This window comes from Stenella coeruleoalba (assembly GCF_951394435.1).
Source record: "Stenella coeruleoalba genome assembly, chromosome: 20".
Taxonomy (NCBI): Eukaryota; Metazoa; Chordata; class Mammalia; order Artiodactyla; family Delphinidae; genus Stenella; species Stenella coeruleoalba.
The window spans coordinates 48686851-48711589 of record NC_137166.1 but is presented as its reverse complement, the minus strand read 5'-3'; the positions used below and the strand labels follow the sequence as shown (position 1 = coordinate 48711589).

General features: G+C 52.9%; 1 protein-coding gene and 1 long non-coding RNA gene across 3 annotated transcripts in view; one reads left to right on the top strand and one right to left on the bottom strand.

The window, feature by feature from the left end:
* The first annotated feature begins 3895 nt into the window (after positions 1 to 3895).
* The window catches only part of LOC307179495, a 37500-nt gene continuing 16656 nt past the window's right edge, over positions 3896 to 24739 (top strand). For both annotated transcript variants that reach the window (XR_013825399.1, XR_013825400.1), the window contains exons 1-2: positions 3896 to 4110; positions 20559 to 20656. This is a non-coding gene — a long non-coding RNA (uncharacterized lncRNA). The remainder of the gene's footprint in view (positions 4111 to 20558; positions 20657 to 24739) is intronic.
* CEACAM16 (CEA cell adhesion molecule 16, tectorial membrane component) lies at positions 8007 to 15852 on the bottom strand (the record flags this gene model as incomplete). The annotated part of the gene is made up of 6 exons (XM_079907348.1): positions 8007 to 8313; positions 10009 to 10335; positions 12403 to 12681; positions 13624 to 13899; positions 14233 to 14577; positions 15816 to 15852. 6 exons carry the CDS (start codon positions 15850 to 15852, stop codon positions 8303 to 8305), a joined length of 1275 nt encoding a protein of 424 aa, XP_079763474.1. The 3' UTR covers positions 8007 to 8302.

Genomic DNA, 24739 nt, shown 5'->3' with positions numbered 1-24739 from the left:
AGGGGAAAACCAGCCTTCCCCATCATAGAACGGATGATGGGAGGGAAACAAACAAAGCCGGCTCCACCCGGGTGTGAGGGGAAGTTGGGGGAGAGGATAAGGGGCCCCGGGAGGTGGGTGAAAACCACAGTCCACAACTTGTGCCAACTTCCCTCCCGGAGCCTGTATGCCTCGGGGTCCAGGCCGTCTGCCTGATCACTGGCCTCTGAAATGTCTCACGTCTTCATTCCAACCTCTCTGCCTCTCCATCCCACTCTGCCTGCAGCCTTCCAGTCTCACGCATGGCAGCTTCATCCTTTGCTCAGGGAAAAGCTTAGAGATCCCTTCAACTCCTCTTTTCCCTCCCACCAAGTGCAGCCCGTCTGCGAATGCATCTGGTTCCACCTGCAAAGTCTATCCCCACCCCCACGGCCACCACCCTGGTCCAGCTGCCATCACCTACTGTCACCACTGCTGTTGCCTCCTCACTGGGTTCCCTGCCCTTGTCTGCTTGCAACAGCCTCTTCCAAGAGGCGGCCAGAGGGATCCTATTAGGACCTGAGTCAGAGCCCATCCAGCCTCTGCTCGGAGCCCTCCTGGGGCTCCCACCTCACTCGAGGTGACAGCCAAGGTCCTCACCGCGGCCTGCAAGGCCCTGCACAATCCCTGTTCCCCTCTGCCCTCACCTCCTCCACTCTTCCCACATTTACTCCACTCCTGCCACACTGGCTTGACTCAGCATTCCTGCCTCCTGGCCTTTGCCCATCCTGTGCACTTGGTTTGAAATGCTTTCCCTGCCAACTTTCCACCCGGCTCCTCTGACCTTTCAGGTCTCACCTTGTGATCGGTTGAATAATGCCCCCCAAAGAGATCCAGGTCTGAATCCCTGGAACCTGCAAATGTTACCTACAAATAGATGACGAAAGGGACCGGGTGGATGGAGAGATTATCCTGCATTATCTGGGTGGGCCCTCAATGTAATCACAAGTGTCTTTTAAGAAGGAGGGAGAGAGAGACTGGACTACAGAAGAGATGGTGATGTGACAAGAAGAGCAGAGGTGGGAGTGATGCAGCCACAGCTGAGGAATGCTGGCGGCCACTAGAAGCTGGAAGAGGCAAGGAACGGATTTTTTCCTGGAGGTTCCAGAAGGATCCAGCCCTGTGGACACCTTGATGTGAGCCCCGTAAGACTCCTTTCGGACTTCAGACCCCGAGAACTGTAAGAGGATACATTTCTGCTGTTTTACGTCACCAAGTCTGTGACAATTGGCTACAGCAGCCGCAGGAAACCGATACACACTTTAAATATCATCCCAGGAGGCTGCTTTGGAGTCTCCATCTGAATTACAGGGTCTGGTGTTTCTCTCTCAGAATCCACCCTTTTCCATCAGAGCATCCTGACCCTTTGTAATGACCTTTTAACACCTGTCCCCCACTCTGGGTTCTGAACTCTGTGTGGGGCCAGGATCCCACCTGTCTTGGTCAGTACGTGCTCCCGTGACCTTGCACGGGACCTGCTGAGGGTACGCACTCAACAGATATTGGTCAGATTCATCCATTCATCCGTCTATTATACTTATCAAGTATTTATTGAGTACCAAGTGTTTGCCTGGCACTGTTCTTGGAAGTGGGGGGTGCAGACAGTGATTCTGCCCTTGTGTCACTCCTTATCATGAACTGAATGTTTGTGTCCCCTCCCAAATTCATATGTGGAAGCCCTAACCCCCAATGTGCGTGTATTTGGGAGTGGAGCCTACAAGGAAGTAATTAAGGATGGGGTCCTGAGCTGATAGGATTAGTGTCCTTATAAGAGGAGACCCCAGAGAGCTTGCCCTCTCTCCGTCCCCATGAGCCCACGAAGAGGACATGAGAGCACATGGTGAGATGGACCCACCTGCAAGACACAAGAAGAGGACTCACACTAAAACCTACCCTGCTGGCACCTTGATCTTGGACTTCCCAGCCTCTTGAACTGTGAGAAATAAATGTTTGTTATTTAAGCCACCCTGTCTGTGGTAGTTTGTTACTGCAGCCTGAGCTGACTCAGATACCCTTCAGCATGTACTGTCTCTCCATTGTTTTTTTTCCTCATTCCACACTGCTTTACGTATTACGACTATGATGGTTTAAAAATGTTCCGTCGAAAGGTGGAGACGAATCCCCCTCCTCTTGAATGTGGCTGGATGTAGTGACTTGCTTCTAGTCGGTAGAATATGGCGGAGGTGATGGTGTGTGGCTTCTGAGACCAAGTCATGAAGGCACTGTGGCTTCCTCCTTGTTCGCCCATGGGACAACTCGCTCTGGGAGAATTCAGCTGCCTTGTCATGAGACTTCTATGGAGAGGTCTATGTGGCAAGGAACTGAGGCCTCCTGCCAACAGCCATGTGAACGAGCCAGGAAGCAGATCCTCCAGTCCCAGCCAAGCCTTCAGATGACTGTAACCCTGCCAACCTCTTAACTGTACCCTCACCAGAGACCTTGAGTAAGAACTATCCAGCCAAGGGACTTCCCTGGCAGTCCAGTGGTTAAGACTCTGTGCTGCAGGGGGCATGAGTTTGATCCCTCGTTGGGGAACTAAGATCCCACATGCCACAAGGCATGGCCAAAAACAAAAACAAACTATCCAGCCAAGCCACTCTCAGATTCTTGACTCACAGAAACCTTGAGATAATAAAGGTGCTGAGTGTTGGGGTAATTTGTTACGCAGTAGTAGATAGCTGATACAATAATAGCTCTACAGTGTGTTTTGTTATCTGGTAGGGCAAGTCTCCTTATCGTTATTACTGCTATTAATTGAACACATAGTGTGTGCCAAGCACTGATTTAAGGTGATAGACAAAAGAAGGAAAATTCCGGCCTCATGGAGCTCATAGTCTGGTGGAAAAGACAGATAATGAACAAGTGAAGAAAGAAATATACAATATGCAGTTCCCTGATGGTCTAATGGTTAGGATTCGGCACTTTCACTGTAGAGGCCTGGGTTCAATCCCTGGTCAGGGAACTGAGATCCCACAAGCCATGTGCATAGCCAAAAGAAAAGAAAAGAAAAGAAAAGAAATATATAATATGAAGTGGAACATGTGTGTGTCATAAATGATCTGAAGAACAGAGCTAGACAACGTTGGGTGTTGGGGGGGTTTGAGCATAGACCTTAATGGAGTGACTCAGGCATCCACAGTGAGAACATTCCTGGCAGAGGGAAAGGCCAGTGCAAAGGCCCTGAGGCAGGAGTTGCGTGGTTTCTTCAAACAATAGCCAGGAGGCCAGTGTGGCCAGAGTGGAGTGAGAGGAAAGGAGAGGAGGAGGGGAAGGACTGTGATCCACAGGGGAGGTGATTCCAGAAAGGTGACCTTACCTCTGGGGGCACCTGACACCTGCTTCTGAAGGCCACTGTGGGAACTCAGGGAGCTTCTGCCTGTGGTTAGTGGAACGGGTGAGGCTCTTTGGCTGCCCTGGTCCTGTGCAACCTCGAGGGGCTGGGATGATCTCTCTGGACTCTACAGTGTGTGTCAGGCTGGGCTGGAGTTGACCAGACTCCCTGCTTAGTTCCCAAAGTCCAGCCTTGGCACCCTGGTGCCAGGCACCCCCTCTTCCCTCCTCCTCTTCCTCCTTCTCACCATCCTCCTCCTCCTTCACCTCCTCCTTCCTATTCTATCCTCATCCCTCCTTCCTCTTTCTCACCCTCCTCCCTCTCTCTCTCCATCCTGAATCAACATTCCAGCCCAGGGGAGAAAAACAGGGCAGGCTTCCTTCCTCTCCCTGGCGGGGCTCCAGAGACTGACTGGGCCATTGTGTGTTTTGGCCTCAAGGTCAATCCTAAACCCCACCCCTGCCCTCCCCATTGCAGAAAGGTTACTTGAGAAAAGGCACCTTGGGTGAGGGGGAGGGTTGGGGGGAGAGAGGCATAGACGGCTCTGGAGGTCTGGCCTGGCTCCCACTCATGGCTAGTGGAATCTGAGGGCCCAAGAGGACCCCAAGCCCCCTCTGGGCTTTGTGGGGGAGGGACATGGGGAGCCGCTATGAGCCCCTTGGGGCAGAAGACAGTCCCAGTCTCAGCCTTCAGTCTGAAAACCTGTTGAGTGATCCTGGGCCAAACCCTGGCCCTGCCCCTTCCCGGCTGAGTGACTTTGGGTAAGTTGCCTCCCTCTCTTTGTGCCTCTCTTTCCTTTTTTTGTCCAACCGTCCCCGCATCTGGGTCCCCCAACTTGCCAGCTGACAAAAATTACCCAGGCTATTTATTTAAAACATCCAGTTTCCAGGTCCCTTCCCTGGAGACACAGAGTCCCTGGGCCCAGGCAGAGACCTGGGAGGTGTATTTTTAATAAACAGCTAGGAGACTGGGGAAATGGGGCCCCAGTTCAAAGGGAGGCTGTGAGAAGCAAGTCAGGGAATCTGTGCTCAGGCCACGTTTCCTCCGGCACCGTGAGGATCAGCGTCGGCACCGCGTGGCTTTCAGGATCTTAATTCCCTGATCGGGGATGGAACCCCACCCCAGGCAGTGAAAGCGCCGAGTCCTAACCACTGGACCACCAGGAAATTCCTCATTATTTTTTACTTTTAAATTAAAAAAATGTTCAGCATCAGGATTCTAAAAGCTTATACGTGGGTATTATTTTTCTTGGAAGCCGTTTTCAGGTGATTACAATTTCCCATAAATTGTATTTCCAGCCTGTATTCCATAAAATGAGGGAAACCTGTGCCGTAGGGTTAATTAAGTCCCCCAGGAAGAAGGTATTATAGAAAAAGGGTTATATTTGGCTTTTCCATCAGCCTGTTGCCCAAACCTAACACCTGAATGAGTTAAAAAGCATTTATCAAGCATTGATGTAACTAGATTCTCTCCTCGTATTGACTCATTTAATTTTTTCAACAGTCCTAGGAGGTGGGTACTATTACTATCTCTGTTTTACAAGTGAGGAAAAGCCACATTGCCTGGAGTCCCTCAGCTCAGGTGGCCACCTCAGCTCCATCTGGGCTCTGAGCCTGCACCCCTGCCTGGCCGGCCCTGCTGAGGAGTGATGGGGACTCTTCACCTAGCCTCCTCCCAGCAGCTGTGGGAATTATGGAACATGGAGTGAGGTTTTGGCTCTCTGGGCCTCAGTTTCCTCACCTGTAAAATGGAGGAACTGCCAGTGATACTCATGAGGGTTCTTGTAGGAATTCACTGAGATAGAGATACAAAGGGACCAAATCAAAGAGGGGGATTGGACTGCCTGGAGGATTCAGTTCAGAAGCCCAGAGAGGCCTAGTGGGACGGGAGACTTGGTCCTGGGGACATCTGAGCCTCCACACCCTGAGGAAATGGGATCTGGCTTGACCTAGAAAACTGAGCTGCTACCCCCTCCCCTCCTTTGGCCCCTCCCGCTGGCCTCATTCTGCCTTGCACAAAGCCAGCCCTGCTGGAACACAACCCCAGTCTTTCCCAAATCCTGGTTACTGTGCCTGGGGCTCTTTCGCTTTGGGCTTAGGTGAGCAAGGCGATTTTGTTCAGCTTGGAAGGGAGGAGTTCCAAGGTGTGTCATGGCAGAGCCTACCAGCTGCCCACCTGGGATCCATCCTTCCTGTCTTCCTTGAGAGCAGGACCCTGAAGTTCTTTGGAGCAGCAATATACCCAGGGAAAAGACTACATGTCCCAGCCTCCCTTGCAGCTAGGGTGGCCACATGACTAAGAGCTGGTCAATCAGATATAAGTGGAAGTTGTAGGGTGGGGAAAGTTCCTTAAAAGGGGCACAGTCCATAATGGGGCATGGGGCTTCTTTTACCCTTTGTCCCCCTCTTTCTGCTTCCTGCGTGGAACATGGATGAGGCAGCTGTGACTCCAGCAGCCATCTTGGACCATGAGGTGATCAAGAGAATAGAAGCCCCAAGCTAAGAATGATAGAGCAGAAAGACAGAACGAGCTGTGTCCCTAATGACACTGTGGACAATCTGCTTATGATTACCTTTTATGTGAGAGAGAAATAATCTTCTATCCATGTAAGCTACTCTTACATGTACCAGTTTCTCTTTTATCTTATATATTAATGTCCTCTCTCTTTGTTTTTTGTGTTATTTCCAGTCTCTCCTACCAACCACCGAAGAAAAATTCTAACTGATATATATGTTACTGACTCTTTTGTGAATATGGAGGGGTGGGGAGAATATGGACGCTATTTCCCATTTTGGGGCTGTTCCTGTTGTTGGAGTTGAGTATGGGCTTAAATCTATCCTCACTTCCTAGCTGTGCCATTGCCTGGAAACCTCATATTGGAGAACACTGATTTAGCTAATAACTTTCAAACTCCATGGAGCTCCCTTAGTGCCCACTCAGGTGGGGCAGAGTCAGTGGACAGAACTTTTAGCTCTCTCCTTCCTTCGTTGGCCAGAATTGGTCACATGGCGACCAACAGCTGCAAAGCAGTTGGGGAAAGTGAGTACCTGACACTTTCAGCTTCTTTTATGGGAGGCAGTGCCTGCCATCATGAAAGAGGAGAGGCAAGTGGCTGTTGGGGAACTATTCTCTTCCCTCAATATATATATTTATTGAGCATCTAACCTGTTCTACTTCAATCAGAACAGTTTCTCTTTTATTTTATATATTAGTCTCCTCTGTCTCTTGTCATACTTGCAAAAAGTTTGTCTATTTCATTGGTATTTTCAAAGAACCAGCTCTAGGCTTTATTGACTAACTCTATGTTTTATTTTATACTTCATCCATTTCTGCTTTTACTTTTCTTAATTCCTTACCTTTTTACTTTGGTTTATTTCATGGACTTTTTCTAGTTTCTTGAGTGGCAACCTTATTTTGCTCAATTTCAAAATCTTTTCTTTTTAGTACTCTCAATGCCTTTAAGCATTTAAGGCTATCATTCCCCCTCCAAGTGCAGCTTTGGCCATATCCCACAGTTTCTTTCTCTCTCTCTCTCTCTCTCTCTCTATCTATATATATAATGTTTTCACTGGCCATTGATTCTGGTTGGTATTTTGCATTTTAATTGCCTCTGTAATCCAAGTATTATTTAAATTTAAGGATATTTTTCAAAAATGTGTAGAAATTAGGTGAGAGGGAGGACTATAGCTTTCGAATTGATATCTACTTTTATTGCATTGCTAGTTTAAATAATATATTGACCTACCATGTAAGTTCGCATTTGAAGAAAGGGCTCTGAGGGTAATAAAATGGTTTGGAAAACTCTATTCTATCCTAAGTCCACACATTTTTGCTGATGGACAAATTGAGAGTCTAGTGAATCCATAGCAAATGCAGGATTCTAACCCAGATTTTATAACCCTCATTCTGGGTGCCTTTCACCACGCACCATCTCAGCTCAACATGGCCATCCCCAGAAAGGATCTGTCTTGAAAGTTTCTGGGAAATCTCTCTACTAGGCCTTTCCATCCTTGCCCAAATCTCTCTTTCTACCCCAAGCCTGGAGTCTGCTATTACCACTTCTGACTAACACCGAGAGTCTCCCCATAGTAGGTCATCCTGGCTGGGTTACGCTTGCGGCTCATACCCTACTAGTGAGAGGAGTTAGAAGACACACCCCTTCTGGTTCCCACTCCCCTGCTCTCCACCCCTCAACCCCACCCCTTCCCCATTTGCATTCATTTATTCATAGGGGCTTTTTTGTGTGTTTAGAGGAGGAGGGAGATATTTTTAGGACTGTGCAAGTGATGTTTGAGATACATGGCGTGGGGGTGGGGGAATCCCAGGACAATGGAGGACACAAAAGGGCATCTTTGGTTAAATGGATGAGGGCCAGAAGATGCTGGAACTCTTCCTGAGAAATTTGGTCATTCGTTGTCCTGTGCACAAATCAGTGCCTGGGTTATGGAGTGAGGCGCAGTGTAGGGGAGGGCCGTGTTCAAACAGGGCAGCTGTTGGGTGCCACAGGAGGGGCACTCTTTGGGCTACTGGGAAGCAGGACCCTCAGATATAACCTGGGGAGATGTGGGAAGGGCCTAAGGCCCTGACATCAAGCAGTGGGGGCTGGGAGCCCTGAGCTTTGGGCACCCCTGTGCATGCATGCAGCCAGACCGAGAAGCATCCTGGGTGGGAAAAGAAGCGAGTGTGATGACCAGGAATGGCAGAGCTGGGAGTGGTGGAAGGAGAGGCTGACACAGGCGTGTGTTAACCAGGATGTTTATAGCCTCTGTGGCTCTCCGACAGCTCAGTGAAGGAGTAGGGCCCTGTTGGCTCTAACTCTAGGGTGGAAGCAGGAGAACCGTGAACCATGGTCCTGCATCCTTGCTGGAAGCAAGTGGTCCTCCACTCAGGGGGAGGAAACAAGGAGGGTGGCACGAAGAGCTGGTCTCTCTGGAGGTCTCCAGGGCCATGGTGCTACTCCAGGGCTGTGGGGGAGGATGGGGCACAGGGGTGGAGGAGGTCGTCAGGGAGGTAGGGGACCAGGTCCCCAGTGCCCCCATTCCTTCTGCTCCCCTGCCCAACCCTGGCCTCCCAGCGGCCCCACCCGCCCCATGCTCAGCCTGTGCCAGGTTCAGGTTCAGGAAGGTGGCGTTGGTCCTTGTGCGAGGAAGGGAGGTTGACTGTGAGAAGAGAGACAGAGTGAAAAGGAATTCCGAGGCTTCATCGGGGGTGGCCTGCTGTCATTGACCAGCCTTCTCCCCCCAACGCTGACCCAGGAAACTAGAGTTTAATGAGTGAATGGGGAGGGTGCTAGGGTGTCTGTCAGTGATTGGGTCCCTGATCCTGGAAGCTTCAAGTCTGAGGGAGGGGGGTCACTGTCTTTAACTCAGGGACATGGCTTCTGAGACTTCCTGGTCTGATGGGAGAGGCAAGGCTCCAGGGACATGACATCTCAGACCTCTGGGGATGCTCAGTCTGATGGGAAGACACGGTCCCCAGCATCTGGGAGCTCCCAGTCTGATGGGGGAGACATTGTTCCTGACTTTTGGGAGCCCCCAGTCTGATGGGGAGACACGGTCCCCAGCATCTGGGAGCTCCCAGTCTGATGGGGGAGACATTGTTCCTGACTTTTGGGAGCCCCCAGTCTGATGGGGAGACACGGTCCCCAGCATCTGGGAGCTCCCAGTCTGATGGAGGAGACATTGTTCCTGACTTTTGGGAGCTCCCAGTCTGATGGGGAGACACGGTCCCCAACATCTGGGAGCTCCCAGTCTGATGGGGCAGACATTGTCCCTGACTTTTGGGAGCCCCCAGTCTGATGGGGAGACACGGTCCCCAACATCTGGGAGCTCCCAGTCTGATGGAGGAGACATTGTTCCTGACTTTTGGGAGCCCCCAGTCTGATGGGGAGACACGGTCCCCAGCATCTGGGAGCTCCCAGTCTGATGGGGGAGACATTGTTCCTGACTTTTGGGAGCCCCCAGTCTGATGGGGAGACACGGTCCCCAGCATCTGGGAGCTCCCAGTCTGATGGAGGAGACATTGTTCCTGACTTTTGGGAGCTCCCAGTCTGATGGAGGAGACATTGTTCCTGAACACAGGGAATTTCCAGTCTGAAGAGGGAACACAATTCCCACCACCTAGAAATCTCCATCCTGATGGAGGAGATCGTCCCTATTTCAGTTTGAGAGATTAATTTACCTTCTGAGGGTAGGAATTCTGTTCTCACTCTTACTGTAACGCAAAGCATGAAACATGATCCCCGTTGTCTAGGATGACAGTTTGAAGAGGGAGGCATGCTCCGCCCTCTATACCTCTAGTCTGATGGGAGAGGTAAACGACCATCATTAGCCTATTCCTCCAGTATGGTGGTAGAGGCAATATCTCCTGGGTTTTATGGTCCAGGAAAAAGGATGCCTTACCCTCAGACTACACACGGTATTTTAAAACCTTTGGTCTGGTGTGCCTCTTACAGAAGAGAGAAGGCATGGAAGCCCCGTTTAGTGTCCCCAGTCTGATGGAGGAAGCCTATCTACCCCTGGTCCAGGTCATCAGTTTGATAGAAGAGGCAAGAGCTCCATTGGGGGAGTCCCAAGTCAGATGGAGGAAGCGGAGCCCCTCTTCTGGGAGTCCTTTATGAAAAGAGGCCCCCCTCTCCCCGTCCCCTCCCCCACACTCACGGGCCACCTGCAGCTCCACTTCCAGCATCTCAGTCTTGCCCTGCAGCGTGACGGTCTTGAGTGTGTAGCGGCCGGCGTCGGTGAGGTTCAGCTTCTGCACCAGCAGCGAGCAGTTGGCGAAGCCCACCTCCCGGCCTGTGTGCGCGGGGCCTGCGATCCAGTTCCCCGACGGCAGCTGGCTGAGCAGCCGATTGGGCTCAGAGGCAGGCCCACGGTACCAGGCATAGACCAGCAGATCCTTGGGGTAGCCGTGTACGGTCAGCGTCACGTCCTGGCCCTCCATCGGCCTGGTCGGCACCGGCACGATTGTCATGGCGACCACGGCCGCTGGGGAGAGAGCGAGGGGGGCTGGGTCACCCGGGCCTTGGTGGGGCAGAGCGTCCGCCGCCCACCCCCCAACCAGCTCACCTATGCATCCCCCGGCTGGCACTCCCCATGCGGGTTGGCGGGAGGGAGACAGAGGAAGGGGGTGACTTGTGTGGTATGGAGGCGGATTTTGTGTCTCAGCAATGCCTGCCTGCCAGGGAGCTGTCTTCTCCCGTCCGATTGAGAAACCCCAATGGGGGCTGTCTCTTCCCCCATTAGACTAGGAATTTCTGGCCTTTGGGGGAATATCTCTCCCATGAAACTGGAAGACCCTAGAGGGTTGAGTCATGTCTCCTCCATCAGATTGGAAATTCTCAGAATATGGGGGCCGTGTCTCCCCCATCGGATAGCTGGGAGCTGTGTACTCCGGGTGTTGTCTCTTCCGTCAGCTCAAGAGACCTCAGAATAGGGGGACTGTAGTTCCCCATCAGATTGAAAGATTCCAGAGGGTGGGAGGCCATGTCTCCTCCATCAGATTGGAAATTCCAGATTATCATCAGGCTGGGTCTTTCCAGTCAGGCTGGGGACCCCAGAACTTGAATGGGGGCGTGTCTGTCCCATCAGACTGGAAATTCCTAGAAAGTGGGGGGCTTGTACTCCCCCATCAGATCGGGAGTACCCCAAAGGTGGGAACTGCGTCTCCCCCATCAGACTAGGAATTCTCAAAAAAAAAAAAAAAAAAAGCCATGTCTCCTCAAGACCATGTCTCCCCCATCAGATTACAAAATCTCCTCAAGTGTCTGCCTCCTCCGTCTGAGTGGAAGCTCACTGAGGGTGGCTGTCGTGTCTCCTTCATCCCTGCTAGAATGGAGCTGAGGCACTGCTTCTCCTCCCTAACCGGCAGCTCTTGAATAGGGAGGCGACGCTTCCCTGTTTCAAGGCCATCTCTGCAAGGGCAGAGACCATGTCTCCTCCATCAGATCAGTCTGCCCCAGGTGGAAGAAGGGTGGCGTCTCCCTTTCCTCTGTCTCTCCCCTGGCACCTGCCACAGGGGTGCTGACAGTTTAGGAGGCCGTTGGGGGCACTCTACCCACTCCCTGCACGTACCTGCACACCTTGGACACCCCCCATCTTGACCTGCACAGACAGGGCTCTGGACAGCGCCTGAGGTCATCTGGTCCACCCCCCTGTCTCCTGCCAAGACCAGCTGCTCAAGCCCCAGTAGGGTGGGGCAGGAGGTACACTTACCTCTGGGAATGCCATTTCTGCTTTGGGTGGAAGAGTATCCACCCTTTGGATGAGGCCCAGCCTGTTAGTAAGAGGGAGGGAGGAGGGAGGGAAGGACCGTTCCCGCTGTCCCTGGGAGATGGTGGCCACTTGGGAAGGAACCAAGGCGGAATGAATGAGGCCCTAATGTTCAAAGCCACCATCCCCAGGGGATGAGAAAACGTCCCCTGAGGATCCTGATATCTCTGAGAAAACCAGCTGTGTCTGCACTACCCCCACCGCCAGGTTGTTTAAGGACAGAGGCGAGACAGCGCCTCTCTCGCTGTGTTTTTCCATTTGCCAGCGACCGGCTGTGATTTTCCAGGAGTGTATGCGTGTATGCGTGTGTGCGCAGGCGCACACCGGCCTCTGGGCCAGATAACTGGGTTATCTAGTTGGATGCACTGAGGTTCAGCTGTCTGTTTGGCAGGGAGTGGGTCCAGCCTGGAGCAGCTGTGACAGACTGAATTTAGCACATGGGCACCCGTAGGAAGGGACATCCGAATGTTTTCCCACTCTGCAGCTGCACGGTTTGGGACATGCGGCCCATTTCTCCCTTTGCCAACCCTCAAGGAAGAGAGCCTGATTCGTCAGTTGTTTTCTGGGCGACAAGGCACAGACTTCCTCTTTTTGTCACCTGGATGAAGAGGGTCCACCTGATATGCCACTTTGTCACTTGGCCAACGCATGGGTTGAGAATCTCTCACTCTCCAATCATCTCTTGGGCAAATGGTAGCCTAATGGCGGGTAGAGCAGCCAAAGCTTGAGTCCAACTGGGCCTCCATGGAGGGGGGGGCGTTGGTCAGGCTGGGGACGACTCACCAGACAGTTTGACCACCACTGAGGCAGATCCAGAAAGCAGGGTCTTGGGGTTCTTAGCGATACACGTGTACGTGCCCTCCTGGGCTGCCGTCATGCTACTGATGTTGAGGTGGTCTTGGCCGTTCTTTAAGGCCCGCCCGTTGAAGGCCCACATGTACTCAGGCTCCGGGCAGGACTGGGACACGCACCACAGCGTGAAGGATGTGTTGAAGTCGACTTTGATGGTGCAGCCCGTGCGGGCGGTGGAATCCTGGAGGATGGCCACGCGTTCTGGGCCAACTGTGAGGGGGGGGAGGGAGAGAAATGGGGCAGTGGAGGGAGAGGGTGGTCGAGGTGGGCACCCCCCTGGCTTTCTTTCCACCAGGATGGGCCCCTGGGAATATCTGGAGGGAAAAAGAGCTCTGGCCTTTTCGAATCCCACATGGATCTCTAACTCGCTCTGAGATCTTGACCATCACCTTCCCTCTCAGGGGAATCTCAGTTTTCTCTTCTGTAAAAAGAGGGTGTTGGGCCAGACAACATTTCAAGATATTTTTGAAATCTATGGTTCCGTTAAAAAAAAAAAAAGTCTAAATGGTTTCTGATAAGCCGTTCTAAGAGTCTAGAATTCTAGTGTTCCAAGAGCAGATGTTTCTATGTTCTAGGATTCTAAGATTCTAGAAATCTATGTTTCTAAGATTCTAGGGTTGGGTGGCTCTAAGGTTTTAGAATTAGATTCTAAGATTCTAAGACTCTCTGCTTCTAGAGTTTCTAGGATTCTCAGAGTCTAGAATCCAGTGCTTCTTAAATCCAGAATGCCCTGGTTGTAGGATTCTAGGTTCTAAGTTTCTCTACATTGCCGGCCCTCGTGTACCTGAGTGACTTCCTTTCTCTGGATGGTACACTGCATATCTGCTGCCCCTGGGAACGACTCCATGCTTTGGTTATGTTTTTAATTTTATTTCCCCTCCCATTCTACCACTCACGCCGTCCCCCCTCCCTTTCAAAACCCACCAGTCCTGGAGGTATTGATTCAAAGGGAAGGATTATTCAATTTCAAAGGTGGTCTTTCATCCTTAGGAGATGGGTCAAGTGCATTTTATGGGGAATCCCTGGTTTCTAACCCCAGCTGGCCTACTGACTCACTGCATGCCCTTGGGCACTCTCTCCTGGCCTCAGTTTCCCCACCTATGGGGTTGGGGCACTGGGTATCTCTGCAGGGGCTGGGCCAGGAGGACTCACAGTACACGGTCAGGTTGATGGGCTCGCTGCGGCTGACACTGACCGGGTTCCAGACCTCACACTGGTAGGCTCCGGCCTCCTCCCTGCGGATGCCGTGCCGGGTCAGCACCCGGCCATCAGGGGACAGGCCGAGGCGGACAGCGATGGGCAGGGTGTCGCCGTTGAAGAACCAGCGGACCTCGGCGGGGCTGGGGCTGCTGCATACCAGGCGCATGGTGTCCCGGCGCTCCACCAACGCCGTGCTGTTGGTCATGACCACAGGCTGGGCCAGGATCTCTGTGGGGCAACAGACAGAGGGGGAGGGGGCCGGGCACTGCCTGCTTCCAGGGCCTCCCCCTCCCCAGGCAGGGGGCATGGCTGGATCCCGGTGGTGCCCCTGAACCCCCAGCCAGAGGGGCAAAGAACAGGATGAGAGGCAGGTTTAATCCCAGAAGCCATCTGGGAGGAGGTGAGCATTTTAATGTTATTTTAGGTCAGTTTTTTTTTTTGTGATGGTTTTAATATTTTTTAAAATTTCTTTTTTGTTGTTGTTGTTGTTTTTAAAAGAAGGATTGGGAAGGAGATGGGAAAGCCCAGCTGGGGAAAAGGGGGCTCTGGGGGGTGTCTCACCATAGACCTGCAAGTGTCCGTAGCCCACCTCCGTCTGAAATTGCCTGTTGAGAGTCTGCAGGATGTAGGTGCCCGAGTGCCCGGGCAGGGCGCCCTGGATGATCAGGCTGCCGTCGGGGCGCACAGCCTCCCGCCCCGTGTGGGCCGGGCCAGGGGTCTCATCGCCTGTGCTTACGATGTAGCTGGCCACCAGGTAAGACAGACTGAGCGTGGGCCCCGCATACCAGTTGTAGGCAAGCAGCTCCCCTGAAAGCCCTTGGACAGCCAGTGTGACGTTGTCGCCCTCGGCTGGCTGGGCAGGCTCGGAGGTGATAGAGATCTCGGCCCCCGCGCTCAGGAAAGCGGCTGAGGAAAAGGAGCCAGAGGGGTGGGATGAGGTGGACTTGATCGCTCCCCACGTTTGATGGAGGAGGAGACGTGGCTCCGGGCACATGTGTTCCCACCACAAGTAAGTGCTCAGTAACTGTCAGCCAGGTGTGGAGTCTCAGTCCTGGGGAGGGGGCTGTGGTCTGAGGATTGGATTTGATGGGCTGTGCTAACGATCTAGCCTAAGGCCTTGCTCATAGCAAGCTCATAGCACACTCTCAGCCTGCAGGACCTTGGATACCACCCAGAGGGTCCCCCCCCGCCCCCCACCGCTGTGAGAGTCACTAGGCCTCCACTTACGAGATCAGGCTGCCTCGTGTAGCCCCTGGGCCCCGACTCCCGGTCCAGCGCCCTTCCTCTGCCTCTCCAGAGGCAGAAAGTAGGGCCGTGATTAATACACTCCACCCCTTCTGTTCTCAACCAAACAGATAAGCCCCAAACCTGACTAGCTGGTCGGGGCTGCCTGGGTTTGAATTGTGTGTGGTTGCCTGGATTGAGAAGCTGCGCTGGTTCTCACGTAAGAAGTGCTTACATGCTTGGCTTCGTTTCTGGTACTTTCCGTGCTGATAAAGGCTGACTGTGAGCGAGGCCTCTGCGTCTAGCACTCAGCCCTGCCGCTTTCTGGCTGTGTGACCCCGACCGGTGCCTTGACCTCTCTGAGCCTCAGGCTTCTGGTCTATGGAGTAGGGGGTCATGGGTGGGCCTTCTTCATAGGGTGGTTATGAATACGTGGAAAGCATTTAGAACAGCACCCAGCAAGCACTAGTAAACGCTGCTTGGAATGACCTTCAAACGACCCCAGGAGTTAGGCCCATTCCATAGATGAGGAAACTGAGGCTGAGAGGAGGAAGGCAATTGCCCAAACCATAGCCTGAGGGAGGGGCAGAGTGGCTGGTTACAACTTGCTCTAGTTAAGGCTTCCAGAGCTCAGTAAGAGTTTGCCACGTGAACGAAGGCATAGCAGTGGCTCCCTTGCCCTAGCGTACACCCCGCTCTTAGAAATCTCCAAAGTCCACCCTGAAGACCTCTCTGGGTGACGGTCCCCGGCCTGCCCCACACTGGTGACTCTTAGTGGAGCAAATTGTGCCTGTGGGAAGCAGAGCTGTCCTCCCGACGTGCTGGATTTCCGGCTGACGCCTTCCCTCCCCAGGCCGGGGATCCCCTCCCTTCCCCGAGGCCGTGGGGGCTGAGGTTCTGGGGGCGCCATTCTCGCTCACCACTGAGGAGGAGCCAGCTGCATCTGGTCAGCACCATCTTTCACCCCAAACCCAGCTCTTGGAGACAGCGGCGTTGGCGGCCCGACGCTCCGAGACCCTTCCTGGTTGGGGTTTGGCTCCGTCTGGCGCCGGACGTGGGAGGGTTCGGTGATTTGGAGCCGGGGGAGATCACCTGAATTTGGAGGGATCGAGTCACCGAGGATCTGGGGCCCCGTTTGGGTACCAGAGCAGGTGTGGCAGGCATGGGCCAGGGGCCACGACCTGGCCAGGCCTCCTGGGGCGCTGCCGAAACTTCTTTGTGCCGAGGGCCCAGGTTTGGTACCAGGAGAAGAACCAGGTCATCAGGGAGGAGGAAGGAGGGGCAGGGGAAGATTTTAAGGCAGTTCTTAACCCACGGCCCAGTCCCTGGTCTCCCTGGTGAACTTGGGGGTCACCAAGGGATAAAACCCATCTGTTGTGACTGCCGTTTTCCCAGCCCCAAAGCTGTGGGTGACCTTTAGGTGTCATCTCAGTGGCTGCCCTGTGATGTGAGCACTGTCAGAAGCCCCACTGGCAGATGGGGAAACTGAGGCACCAGGTAAGGGCTCTGACTTACCCAAGTTCTGGCAGGCGGGGGAGGCCTGCGTGGCTCTGTTTCCAAAGCCACACAGAAGGGAAGGCTGGTGGCTGCACGCTTCCTCTGGGGCTCTGCTTCTTGGCCTCCTGCGTGGGGCTGAGAAATCCACATTCTCTCTCTTCTCCTGAGGCCTTGTTCTTTCTAGATGTCAAATGGGTGTATGTGGAGACTTTGGGGCTAGAGAGAGTCCAGTTTTGACCTTGGCTCTGCACTTACTGGAAGTGGGGCTGGGAGCAGCCCTTTCCTGAGTCTCCATTGACTGCTCTGAGAAAGAGGGATGGTGTGGCCCCTACCCAGGGCTGTTGAGAGCAGATGCTACTGAGGGTTGTTGAGAGCAGATGTCAGGAAGTTAGCCAGCACCAGGCAGAGTCGGGTCCCAAACATGAGGTGTGGTTGACGTTACTGGACCTAGTTCCACTGTTCCTAGCTTCCATGACCCCGGGCAAGTTATGGAGCCCACTGGGCCTCAGTTTCCTCATCTGTAAAATGGGAGTCATGATCGTACACTCCTCATGGACTGTTGTGAAAAATGAAGTGTGAAATACTTAGCAAGATGCCTGGCCCTGAGCAAGCCTCAAGAAATCTCTCATTCGTTTATCCTACAAATATTTAGTGAGCCTAGATTGTCTGCCAGGCACCGTCCTAGAGGCTGGTAGGTAAAATCCCTGCCCTCGTGGGGCTGACATTCGCAGGGTAAACAAATAAACAAAGTCTATTTCACATTGGATGGAGGTAAGTGCTTCGGGGGGGAAAAATAAAGCCAGGAAGGGACTTTCCTGGTCGTCCAGTGATTAAGACTCCGTGCCCCCAATGCGGGGGCCCGGGTTCAATCCCTGGTGGGGGAACTAAGATCCCGCATGCCACTCAGTACGGCCAAAAAAGAAAAAGAAAGAAAGAAAAAAAAAAAAAGCCAGGAAGGGGGCTGGTGATTTTGGAGTCGGGGGCAGAGTCGGGGGGGGTGTCAGGGAGGATGTCTCTGGGAAGATGATGCTGGGCAGAGGCCATGGAGGGATCTGGGGGAAGAGCATTCTTGACAAACGTGCTATTATCGGTATCTTAATAGCTTCTGGGTCCTGGTTTCTCCAAGGCCCGAGCATCCTGCTTCTGGGCAGTGGGCCATACCTGTGGCTCACCTGTCCTGGTTTGCTCCTCCAGCAGCTCGTCCTGAGCTGCCCTGGCAGGGAGGGGCTCTGACGCGGGGGTAGTGTGAGGTGAGAGGGGTGGGTGCGGCCAGGTGACTTGTGGGTGACCTGGCGCCTCCTGCTGCCTCCACCCCTCCTGTGACCTCACCTCACCCTTCTCTGTCCTGGCCCAGCCCTCTCCCCTGAGCCCGGGACCTCGTCCTAAGTGTCATTCAGGATGCCTCCCCCCCTCCCTCGATGTCCCTGGGCACCTCTCCCTCACCCTGTCCCAAACTGACCTCGACAACATCTTCCCCCAGACCCGCTCCTCCTCCCGTCCTCTTATCAGGGATTGGCGTCACCATCCACCATCACTGGGACCGAGAGGCTGGGCCTTGTCCCTGAAGCCCAATCCCCCTCTGCCCACCGCGTACCACGCCCTATCTCGCCTGCCTCTTAAATGCCCTGTGTGCCTTTGTCTCCCTCCCCATGGCCCCTGCCCTGGTCCAGGTCTCCCACCCACCTTGTCTGGCTTCCCCTCCCCAACTCCTCCCTGGTCTCTGGCCCTGGTTTGGCCCCCTCGTGGTGCCCAGAACCTGCTATGGCTCCCCAGTGCCCTCAGGAGAAAGCCCAGCTCCTCACCGTGGCCCTGCATGGCCTGGCCCCTGCCTGCTTGACCAGCCTCACGGAACATCCCTTCCTTCTGGGAACTCTCTGCTCCAGTTATTCTGCCTCACTGGCGCTCTCTCTACCCAGCACACCCCTGCTTCCCTCTGCTCTATTCCATTGCCTATTCAACAACTCCTCCTCCTCCAGGAAGCCCTCCTTGACTCTCATACTGGGTTAGGTGCACCCCTCATCCCCAGTCCCAGCCCTGACCACCCTGGGTCCTTACTGTCAGGGGGTTGGTCTGTTTCTTCAAATGGACTGTGAGTCGTGGGAGGGCAAGACCAGGGCTGTTGTGGTCACCACCGTGTCCCCAGCACTGCCCAGCACAGGATCGGATACAGAGCAGAGGCTGAGAGAGTGTTTGTGGAACTGGACACCAGGGGTAGGTGGCACAGAGAGAGGAGTCTCCAGGGAGGTCCAGATTTCTGGTGATTTGCCGTCTGGCTGAGGAGCGAGAAGAGTTGTGGCTATTAGAGACTTGGGGGCAGATCCCGGCTTTTGTCCAGACTCCGCCATGGCTCCATTACCACCCACAGCATCACACTGACCCTTCTCTGCTGTCCTTGCCCTTCCCGATCTGCTCCCAGCCTTCACCGCCCCAGCCCTTCCTCAGGTGCTCCCGGTCCGATTGAGCCCTGCAGTTTCTTGAACACCTACTATGTGCCAGGCCCAGCGGGCAGAAAGTAAACCTGGCTACCCTGGGCAGGGGCCCTTGCCTGTCTGGGAGGTGGGTGGTGGGTGATCCTGACACTGACCTCCCTGGGATTCCTCTGAGAGGGAGGGACAGCAGGCGCGTGGAAGGCTCAATGCTGTCCCTGCCCCAAAGTGGGCACCGGGGACGTGGGGGCCCTTGTTCATCCACCTTTTAACAGACGTTTACTGAGCATCTACCAGGTGCCGGGCACTGTGCTAGGCGCTGGGTTATAGCCACAAATAGGACAGACAAAAATCCCTGCCCCATAACACTGACCTTTTGTTTGGGGAGATACTCAACTGACAAATAAACACAAACAGGTATAATATATCAGGTGGAGATAATGCTATGGAGAAGAAGAAAGCAGGGGAGGGGATGGAGGTGTCTAGGACACTGTTTCATGTAAGGCCGAGAGAAGATGTTTTAGGAGGCGACACTGGAGTAGAGACTCAATGGGGGAGCTGTGCTGAATCTGGGGGAAAAGAATTCCAGGCGAAGGGAACAGTAAGTGCAAAGGCCCTGAGGCAGCAGTGTTTCGGTGAGTGTGAGGCTGGTGTGGCTGGAGCAGAGTGAGCGAGGGCAGAGAGGGAACAGGGGCGGATCCTGCAGGGCACTGTCGGCTGCAGGAGGACTTTGGTTTTTACTCTGAGATGGGAGCCCTGGGAGGGATGTGAGCAGAAGAAGGATAGGAGCTGACTTAGGTGTCAGTAGGATCTTCTGGCTGAGTGTGGGGAACAGACTGTGGGAGGCGAGGGCAGATGCTGGGAGGGAGTGGGGTGACTGCAATAGTCTAGCCGTGCTGTCCAGTATGGTAGCCACTACCATTAGCTTATCCGAGTTTAGATGAGCTGTGAGTGAAAAGTACATACCAAAGGGGTGAATATTTTGTAAGGTATAGGAGTATTGAATCACTATATTGTGCACCTGGAACTAACATAGTGTTGTAGGTCAATTTCACTTCAACTAAAAGAAGAGAAAGGACACGTAATTGCAGTATCCTAATAGGTTCTGCAGCGAACAATATTTACATTGTTATACTGGTGCCAACGTTAATTATTGATATAATTAAAAGTATGATAAAATTTTGGGGAGAGGATGAGAGGAGAGGTGGAGGTATTAAAACTTCATCTCATAACATCTACAGATTAAAAATTTTTTCTCTTCTTATTGTATCTATAGGAGATGATAGATTTAACTAAGCCTATTGTGATAATCCTTTCATAATATATGTAAATCGAATCATCATGCTGTACACTTTAAACTTATACAGTGATATGTGTCCATTTTTTCTTTCTTTTTTCCTTTTGGCCGTGCTGTGTGGCTTCTGGGATCTTAGTTCCCCGACCAGGGATTGAAACCAGGCCCTCCGCAGCGAGAGCAAGGAGTCCTAACCACTGGACTGCCAGGGAACTCCCTATGTCAACTTTTCTTAATAAAACTGGAAAAAAAAGATTCTGAAGGTGAAAAAAAAAACCCCACCAAATATTGAAGATGTATTGCAGACACACACACACAGAAAGAATGCAAAATAGATTGTTCACTTTTTATATTGAGTCCATGTTGAAATGATAACATTTTGCCTAGGTTGGGTCAAATAAATTCATTTCACCTGTTTCTTTTTACTTTTCTCCATGTGACACTAGGACATCTTAAAGTATATATGTGGCTCACATCGTATCTACTGCATGGCCCGGGACCAAGCAGGAGGTGGTGGACCAAAGAGAAGAGAAGTGGCCAGATGGTTGGTATATCTTACTAATGATTCATTATCCATGTTGACATTGTTGGCTTTCCCTGTTAGCCAGCATCACCCTCCCTCCCTGAGAACCCATTTTGCAGACAAGGAAACTGAGGCTCAGGCCTTAGCTTCAGGAGGTTAGAGTGGGTAAGTCGTTATCTCCTCCGCAGCTGGGGACAAGTTTCTCTGACCTTGTTTTGTCAGCTCTCTCCCCCAACCCCGGCTCTCTCTTCTCACCAGCCACATCATTAATGCCCTAGGGAGTGGGAGGTGACCTGGGACCTCCTCATTCTGTCTCCCTGCTGAGACCCCACCCACTACTGACTTGATATTTGTAAGATGGCCTGGGCTCCCGTGGCAGGACCTTTGTCCGGTCCTCCTGGGCGAAGCTGAAGCGGGTTTCTGGACCCCCCTTTTCTGTTCCCCTTATCTCTTCAGAGCGAGGCTGAGGGAGATGTAATATTTACTCATGGATCTGACTTCAGGGTGTGGCTTCCTGTGCCGGCCTGGCAAGGTCTGGCCTTGGTCCTGGGGAGGCTGTTATGTCCCCTTAATTCCTCACCCTCGAAAGAACACCCAGGCTACTGTCCCAGAGGGAACAGTGGATTGGAGGGGCAAGCCTCAGACCTTCGCACGGGCTGTTCCTTTTGGCTGGATACCCGTCCCTTCCCCCACTCCTTGTCCCCATTCTCACCTCATTCACCTGGGTTTTTCCAAGTCATTCAATCGTTTAACAAATATTTATTGAACACGGACTATCTGCCACGCTGTGTTGGGCAGACAGGCAACAACCCTTTCCTTGTGGGGCTAAATCCTATTGGAGGGAGATGGGCCATAATCAGGAAACTGATAAAGTGTATCATGTCAGGTGGAGATAAGCGCTATAAAAATATGAAATAGGGCAAGAGGGTTGGGAGGGGCAGGGATTGCTCTTTTCGTAGGGAGGGGTCAGGGAGGGCCTTTCTGAGGAGGTGATGTTTGAGCTGAGACCTGAAGGAGGTGACCGAGGGGGAATGTGACCGATCTGGAGGAAGAGTGTTTTTGGCAGAAGTCTCGGCAAGTGCAAAGGCCCTGAGGAAGGAAGGTCTTGGGTGAGTGTGAGGATGGCAAGAGGTGGGTGTGACTGGAGCTGAGCGAGGGAGGGGGCAGTGGGAGGAGCTGGTTATAGAAGGAGCAGGGAACCCAGAACAGGGCGCTTTGGATGCCACGAGGTGGCCCATTATAGATGAGTCAGGTGATGGTAAGGTCCAGCTTGTGGTCTGAGAGCCAATGAGGGACAGAAGGGAAGGGTCTAAGTGTGGGGTGAGGGGCTGCAGGGGGACAGGTTGGTACATGTGAGGGGCTGGGCTTTTCAGGAAGGTGATTGAGGGCAGGAAGTGAAGGGCAGAATTAGGGAGGTGGAGGGGAGCAGAAAGAGTGCCACGGTTCTCTGGGGACCCCCAAAGGGCCAGAAGGACCTGGGAGGGGTGACCTGGCTAGGTATCCTTCCTCTCGGGGCCTCATTTTTCCCATCAAGAGTATGGGATGGGTTGGACTTGGGTTTAGAGTTATGGTTAAAAGCAATTCAAAGGCATATTTTATTCTGGAAAACTTCCACAGTTTACACAGTCATCAAGGGCAGAGCAATGTCCCTCCCCACATCCATCACCCAGCTTGAGCCCATCTTATTTCCTCTCCCCTACCCATGATCCTTTCTCATTTATTTGAAAGCAAATTCCAGCCATGGTATCCTTTTATTCAGAGATACTTCAGCCTGTATCTCTAAAAGATAAGGACTCACAAGAAACAAAACAAAACAAAAACCAACCCTCACAGTGTCATTATTTTGCCTAAAATGTGAAAACAAAATCAACAATGAACAATTCCTTAGTATCTTCAATACCCAGTCAGTGACCAAATTTCCAATCATCTCCTAAATGTCATAATCTCTTTACCAGCTTCACTGAGGCATACTTTTCATCCCATAATATTCACCTTGCACAGCCATTCCCCAAATCTAGTTTTAGAACCCTTTCATTACCCCCAAGGGTTTCCTGGTGCCGAGATCCAAAAATGGTGCAATATTTTGAAATGTTTGCTTCATCCGTGGAACGCTTTCCTCAAGCGAAATCCTCCATGGAGCCCCAGTGTGTCCAGCAGATAAAAATACCTCGGTCTCAACACAGCCCGCTCCCCCAGATACAGAGACAAGCCTGCACTCTCATCAAAGGTGTGAAGGGTGGTGAGGGGGTATTTACACCTCTGAAGCCAAGCTACCCACACCCTGTGACCCCGGCAGACTCTTTCAGAGTGCAATGTACTTTTGCACACAAAGGGGTTGAATTGGGAGAGAAGGGTTTTCCCCATGAATCATAATCACTCTTGGTCATGGCCCAGTCCACTTCCTTCCCCACGCAGCCACTTCCTCGTTTGTAAAACAAGGAGCCACAGCCCTGAGAATCTAGACGTGCCGATGGACTCACGGGAAGTAGGTAGTGGTGGGCAGTGACCCCTGGTGGGTAGAGATGGGGTGGAGAGAGTCAAGGAGCCTGGGAGCTCCCAGTGCCAGCCAAGGACATTGGTCTCTTCCTAATTGGGCCAAACACTGAACCCACCATCAGCGATACCTCCTTTGGGTTAAGCATTGCCCTGTCCTTGGTGACCTTTGCTTGGCCACACAGATCCCAACTAAATTTTAGTGGGTGTGGGTTACATCTTGGTCCCTCTTCCTTTCAGACTGGAAACGTGCACAGGATAAAGCTTGGATGCTAGCAAGACTTTGCTTCCATTCCCAGTTTGTCCCTTGACAGCCTGTGTGACCTGACCTCTTTTTTTTTTTTTTTCTCCCCGGCTGTGTGTGGCATGTGGGACCTTAATTCCTGGACCAGGGATCGAACCCGTGACCCCAGTGGTAGAAGCGCAGAGTCCTTAGCACTGGACTGCCAGGGAAGTCCCTTATCTGACCTTTCTTAGCCTCAGTTTCTGCATCTGTAAAATAGGGATAATCATGGTACTTGCCTTATGAAACTGTTTTGCGGATAAAATAAATAAGTAAAGCACTTAACACAGTGCATGACGTTTGGTAAATGCTCAAGAAATGCTTATTATTAATTATTATTACATTGGCTTCCATATTGCCTCCCCCACTAGACTCTGAGCTCCCTGAGAGTGGGGGCTGGTCTGGTGCCTAGTTGAGTTCATTTGACAGAGCTTGGTGTATAGTAGTTGCTCAATAAACATTTGCCAATGAATGAATGGAGATGCTGGGCACAGGAAGGGAAGGATATAGGTAATGAGAATCCACACGTGTTCACTTATTCCACACGCATTCCTGGAGCCCCTGCCCTGTGCTGGGTGGTACTGGGACCCATTGGGTGACTGAGGCAGCCCCCTCTGGGGGCTCACAGTCCAGTGGGGAGATAAGCCCATCTCCAGACAGTGACGACCCAGAGTGGGCAGGGCTGGGGTGGATATAAACTCAGAGGTGGGGATCTGACCCAGCTTGGAGTGAGGGAGGACTTCCTGGAGGAAGAGGCATCTGAGCTGAGACTGGAGGATGAATACGGACCTGGGGCAGGTAGAGTGAAGTGATGTGGCTCCGGGCATGGAAGGGAATATGCGAGATTCTCGAAGAAGTTCAGTCCCTCAGATCACAGTCCACAGGGTGGAGGTGAGGGACAGGGGTCTGAGAGGTAAGGCTGAGAGGCCCCCCAGGAGCCAGACCTGGCAATCAGTTGAAGGCTGTGGTGAGGAGCCTGGACTTGAAGGGCACTGGGGAGCCACGGATGGTTCTGAGCAGAGAGGGGCAGCGTCGGGTTTGGGCTTTAGAAAGATCCCTTGGGCTGTCTTGTGTTGGGAGGATTGGAGAGGGCAGGAGACCGGGTAGGAGGCTGGGGAGGCAAAGGGAGAAAAAACGGCAGCCTGGCCCAGGGCTGGGCTGTAGAGAGGAGGGGGGAACGTCCAGCTCAGGCGACTAGGGGGCAGGGTCCAGTGCCTGCCCCAGTGAGACCGAGGGAGGGATGCGCCCATGTTTCGGGGCCTGGGCAGCTGTGTGGACTCTCTGGGAGCCCCGAAGGGTAAAGAAAGGGGCAGAGGCTGAAGGCAGGT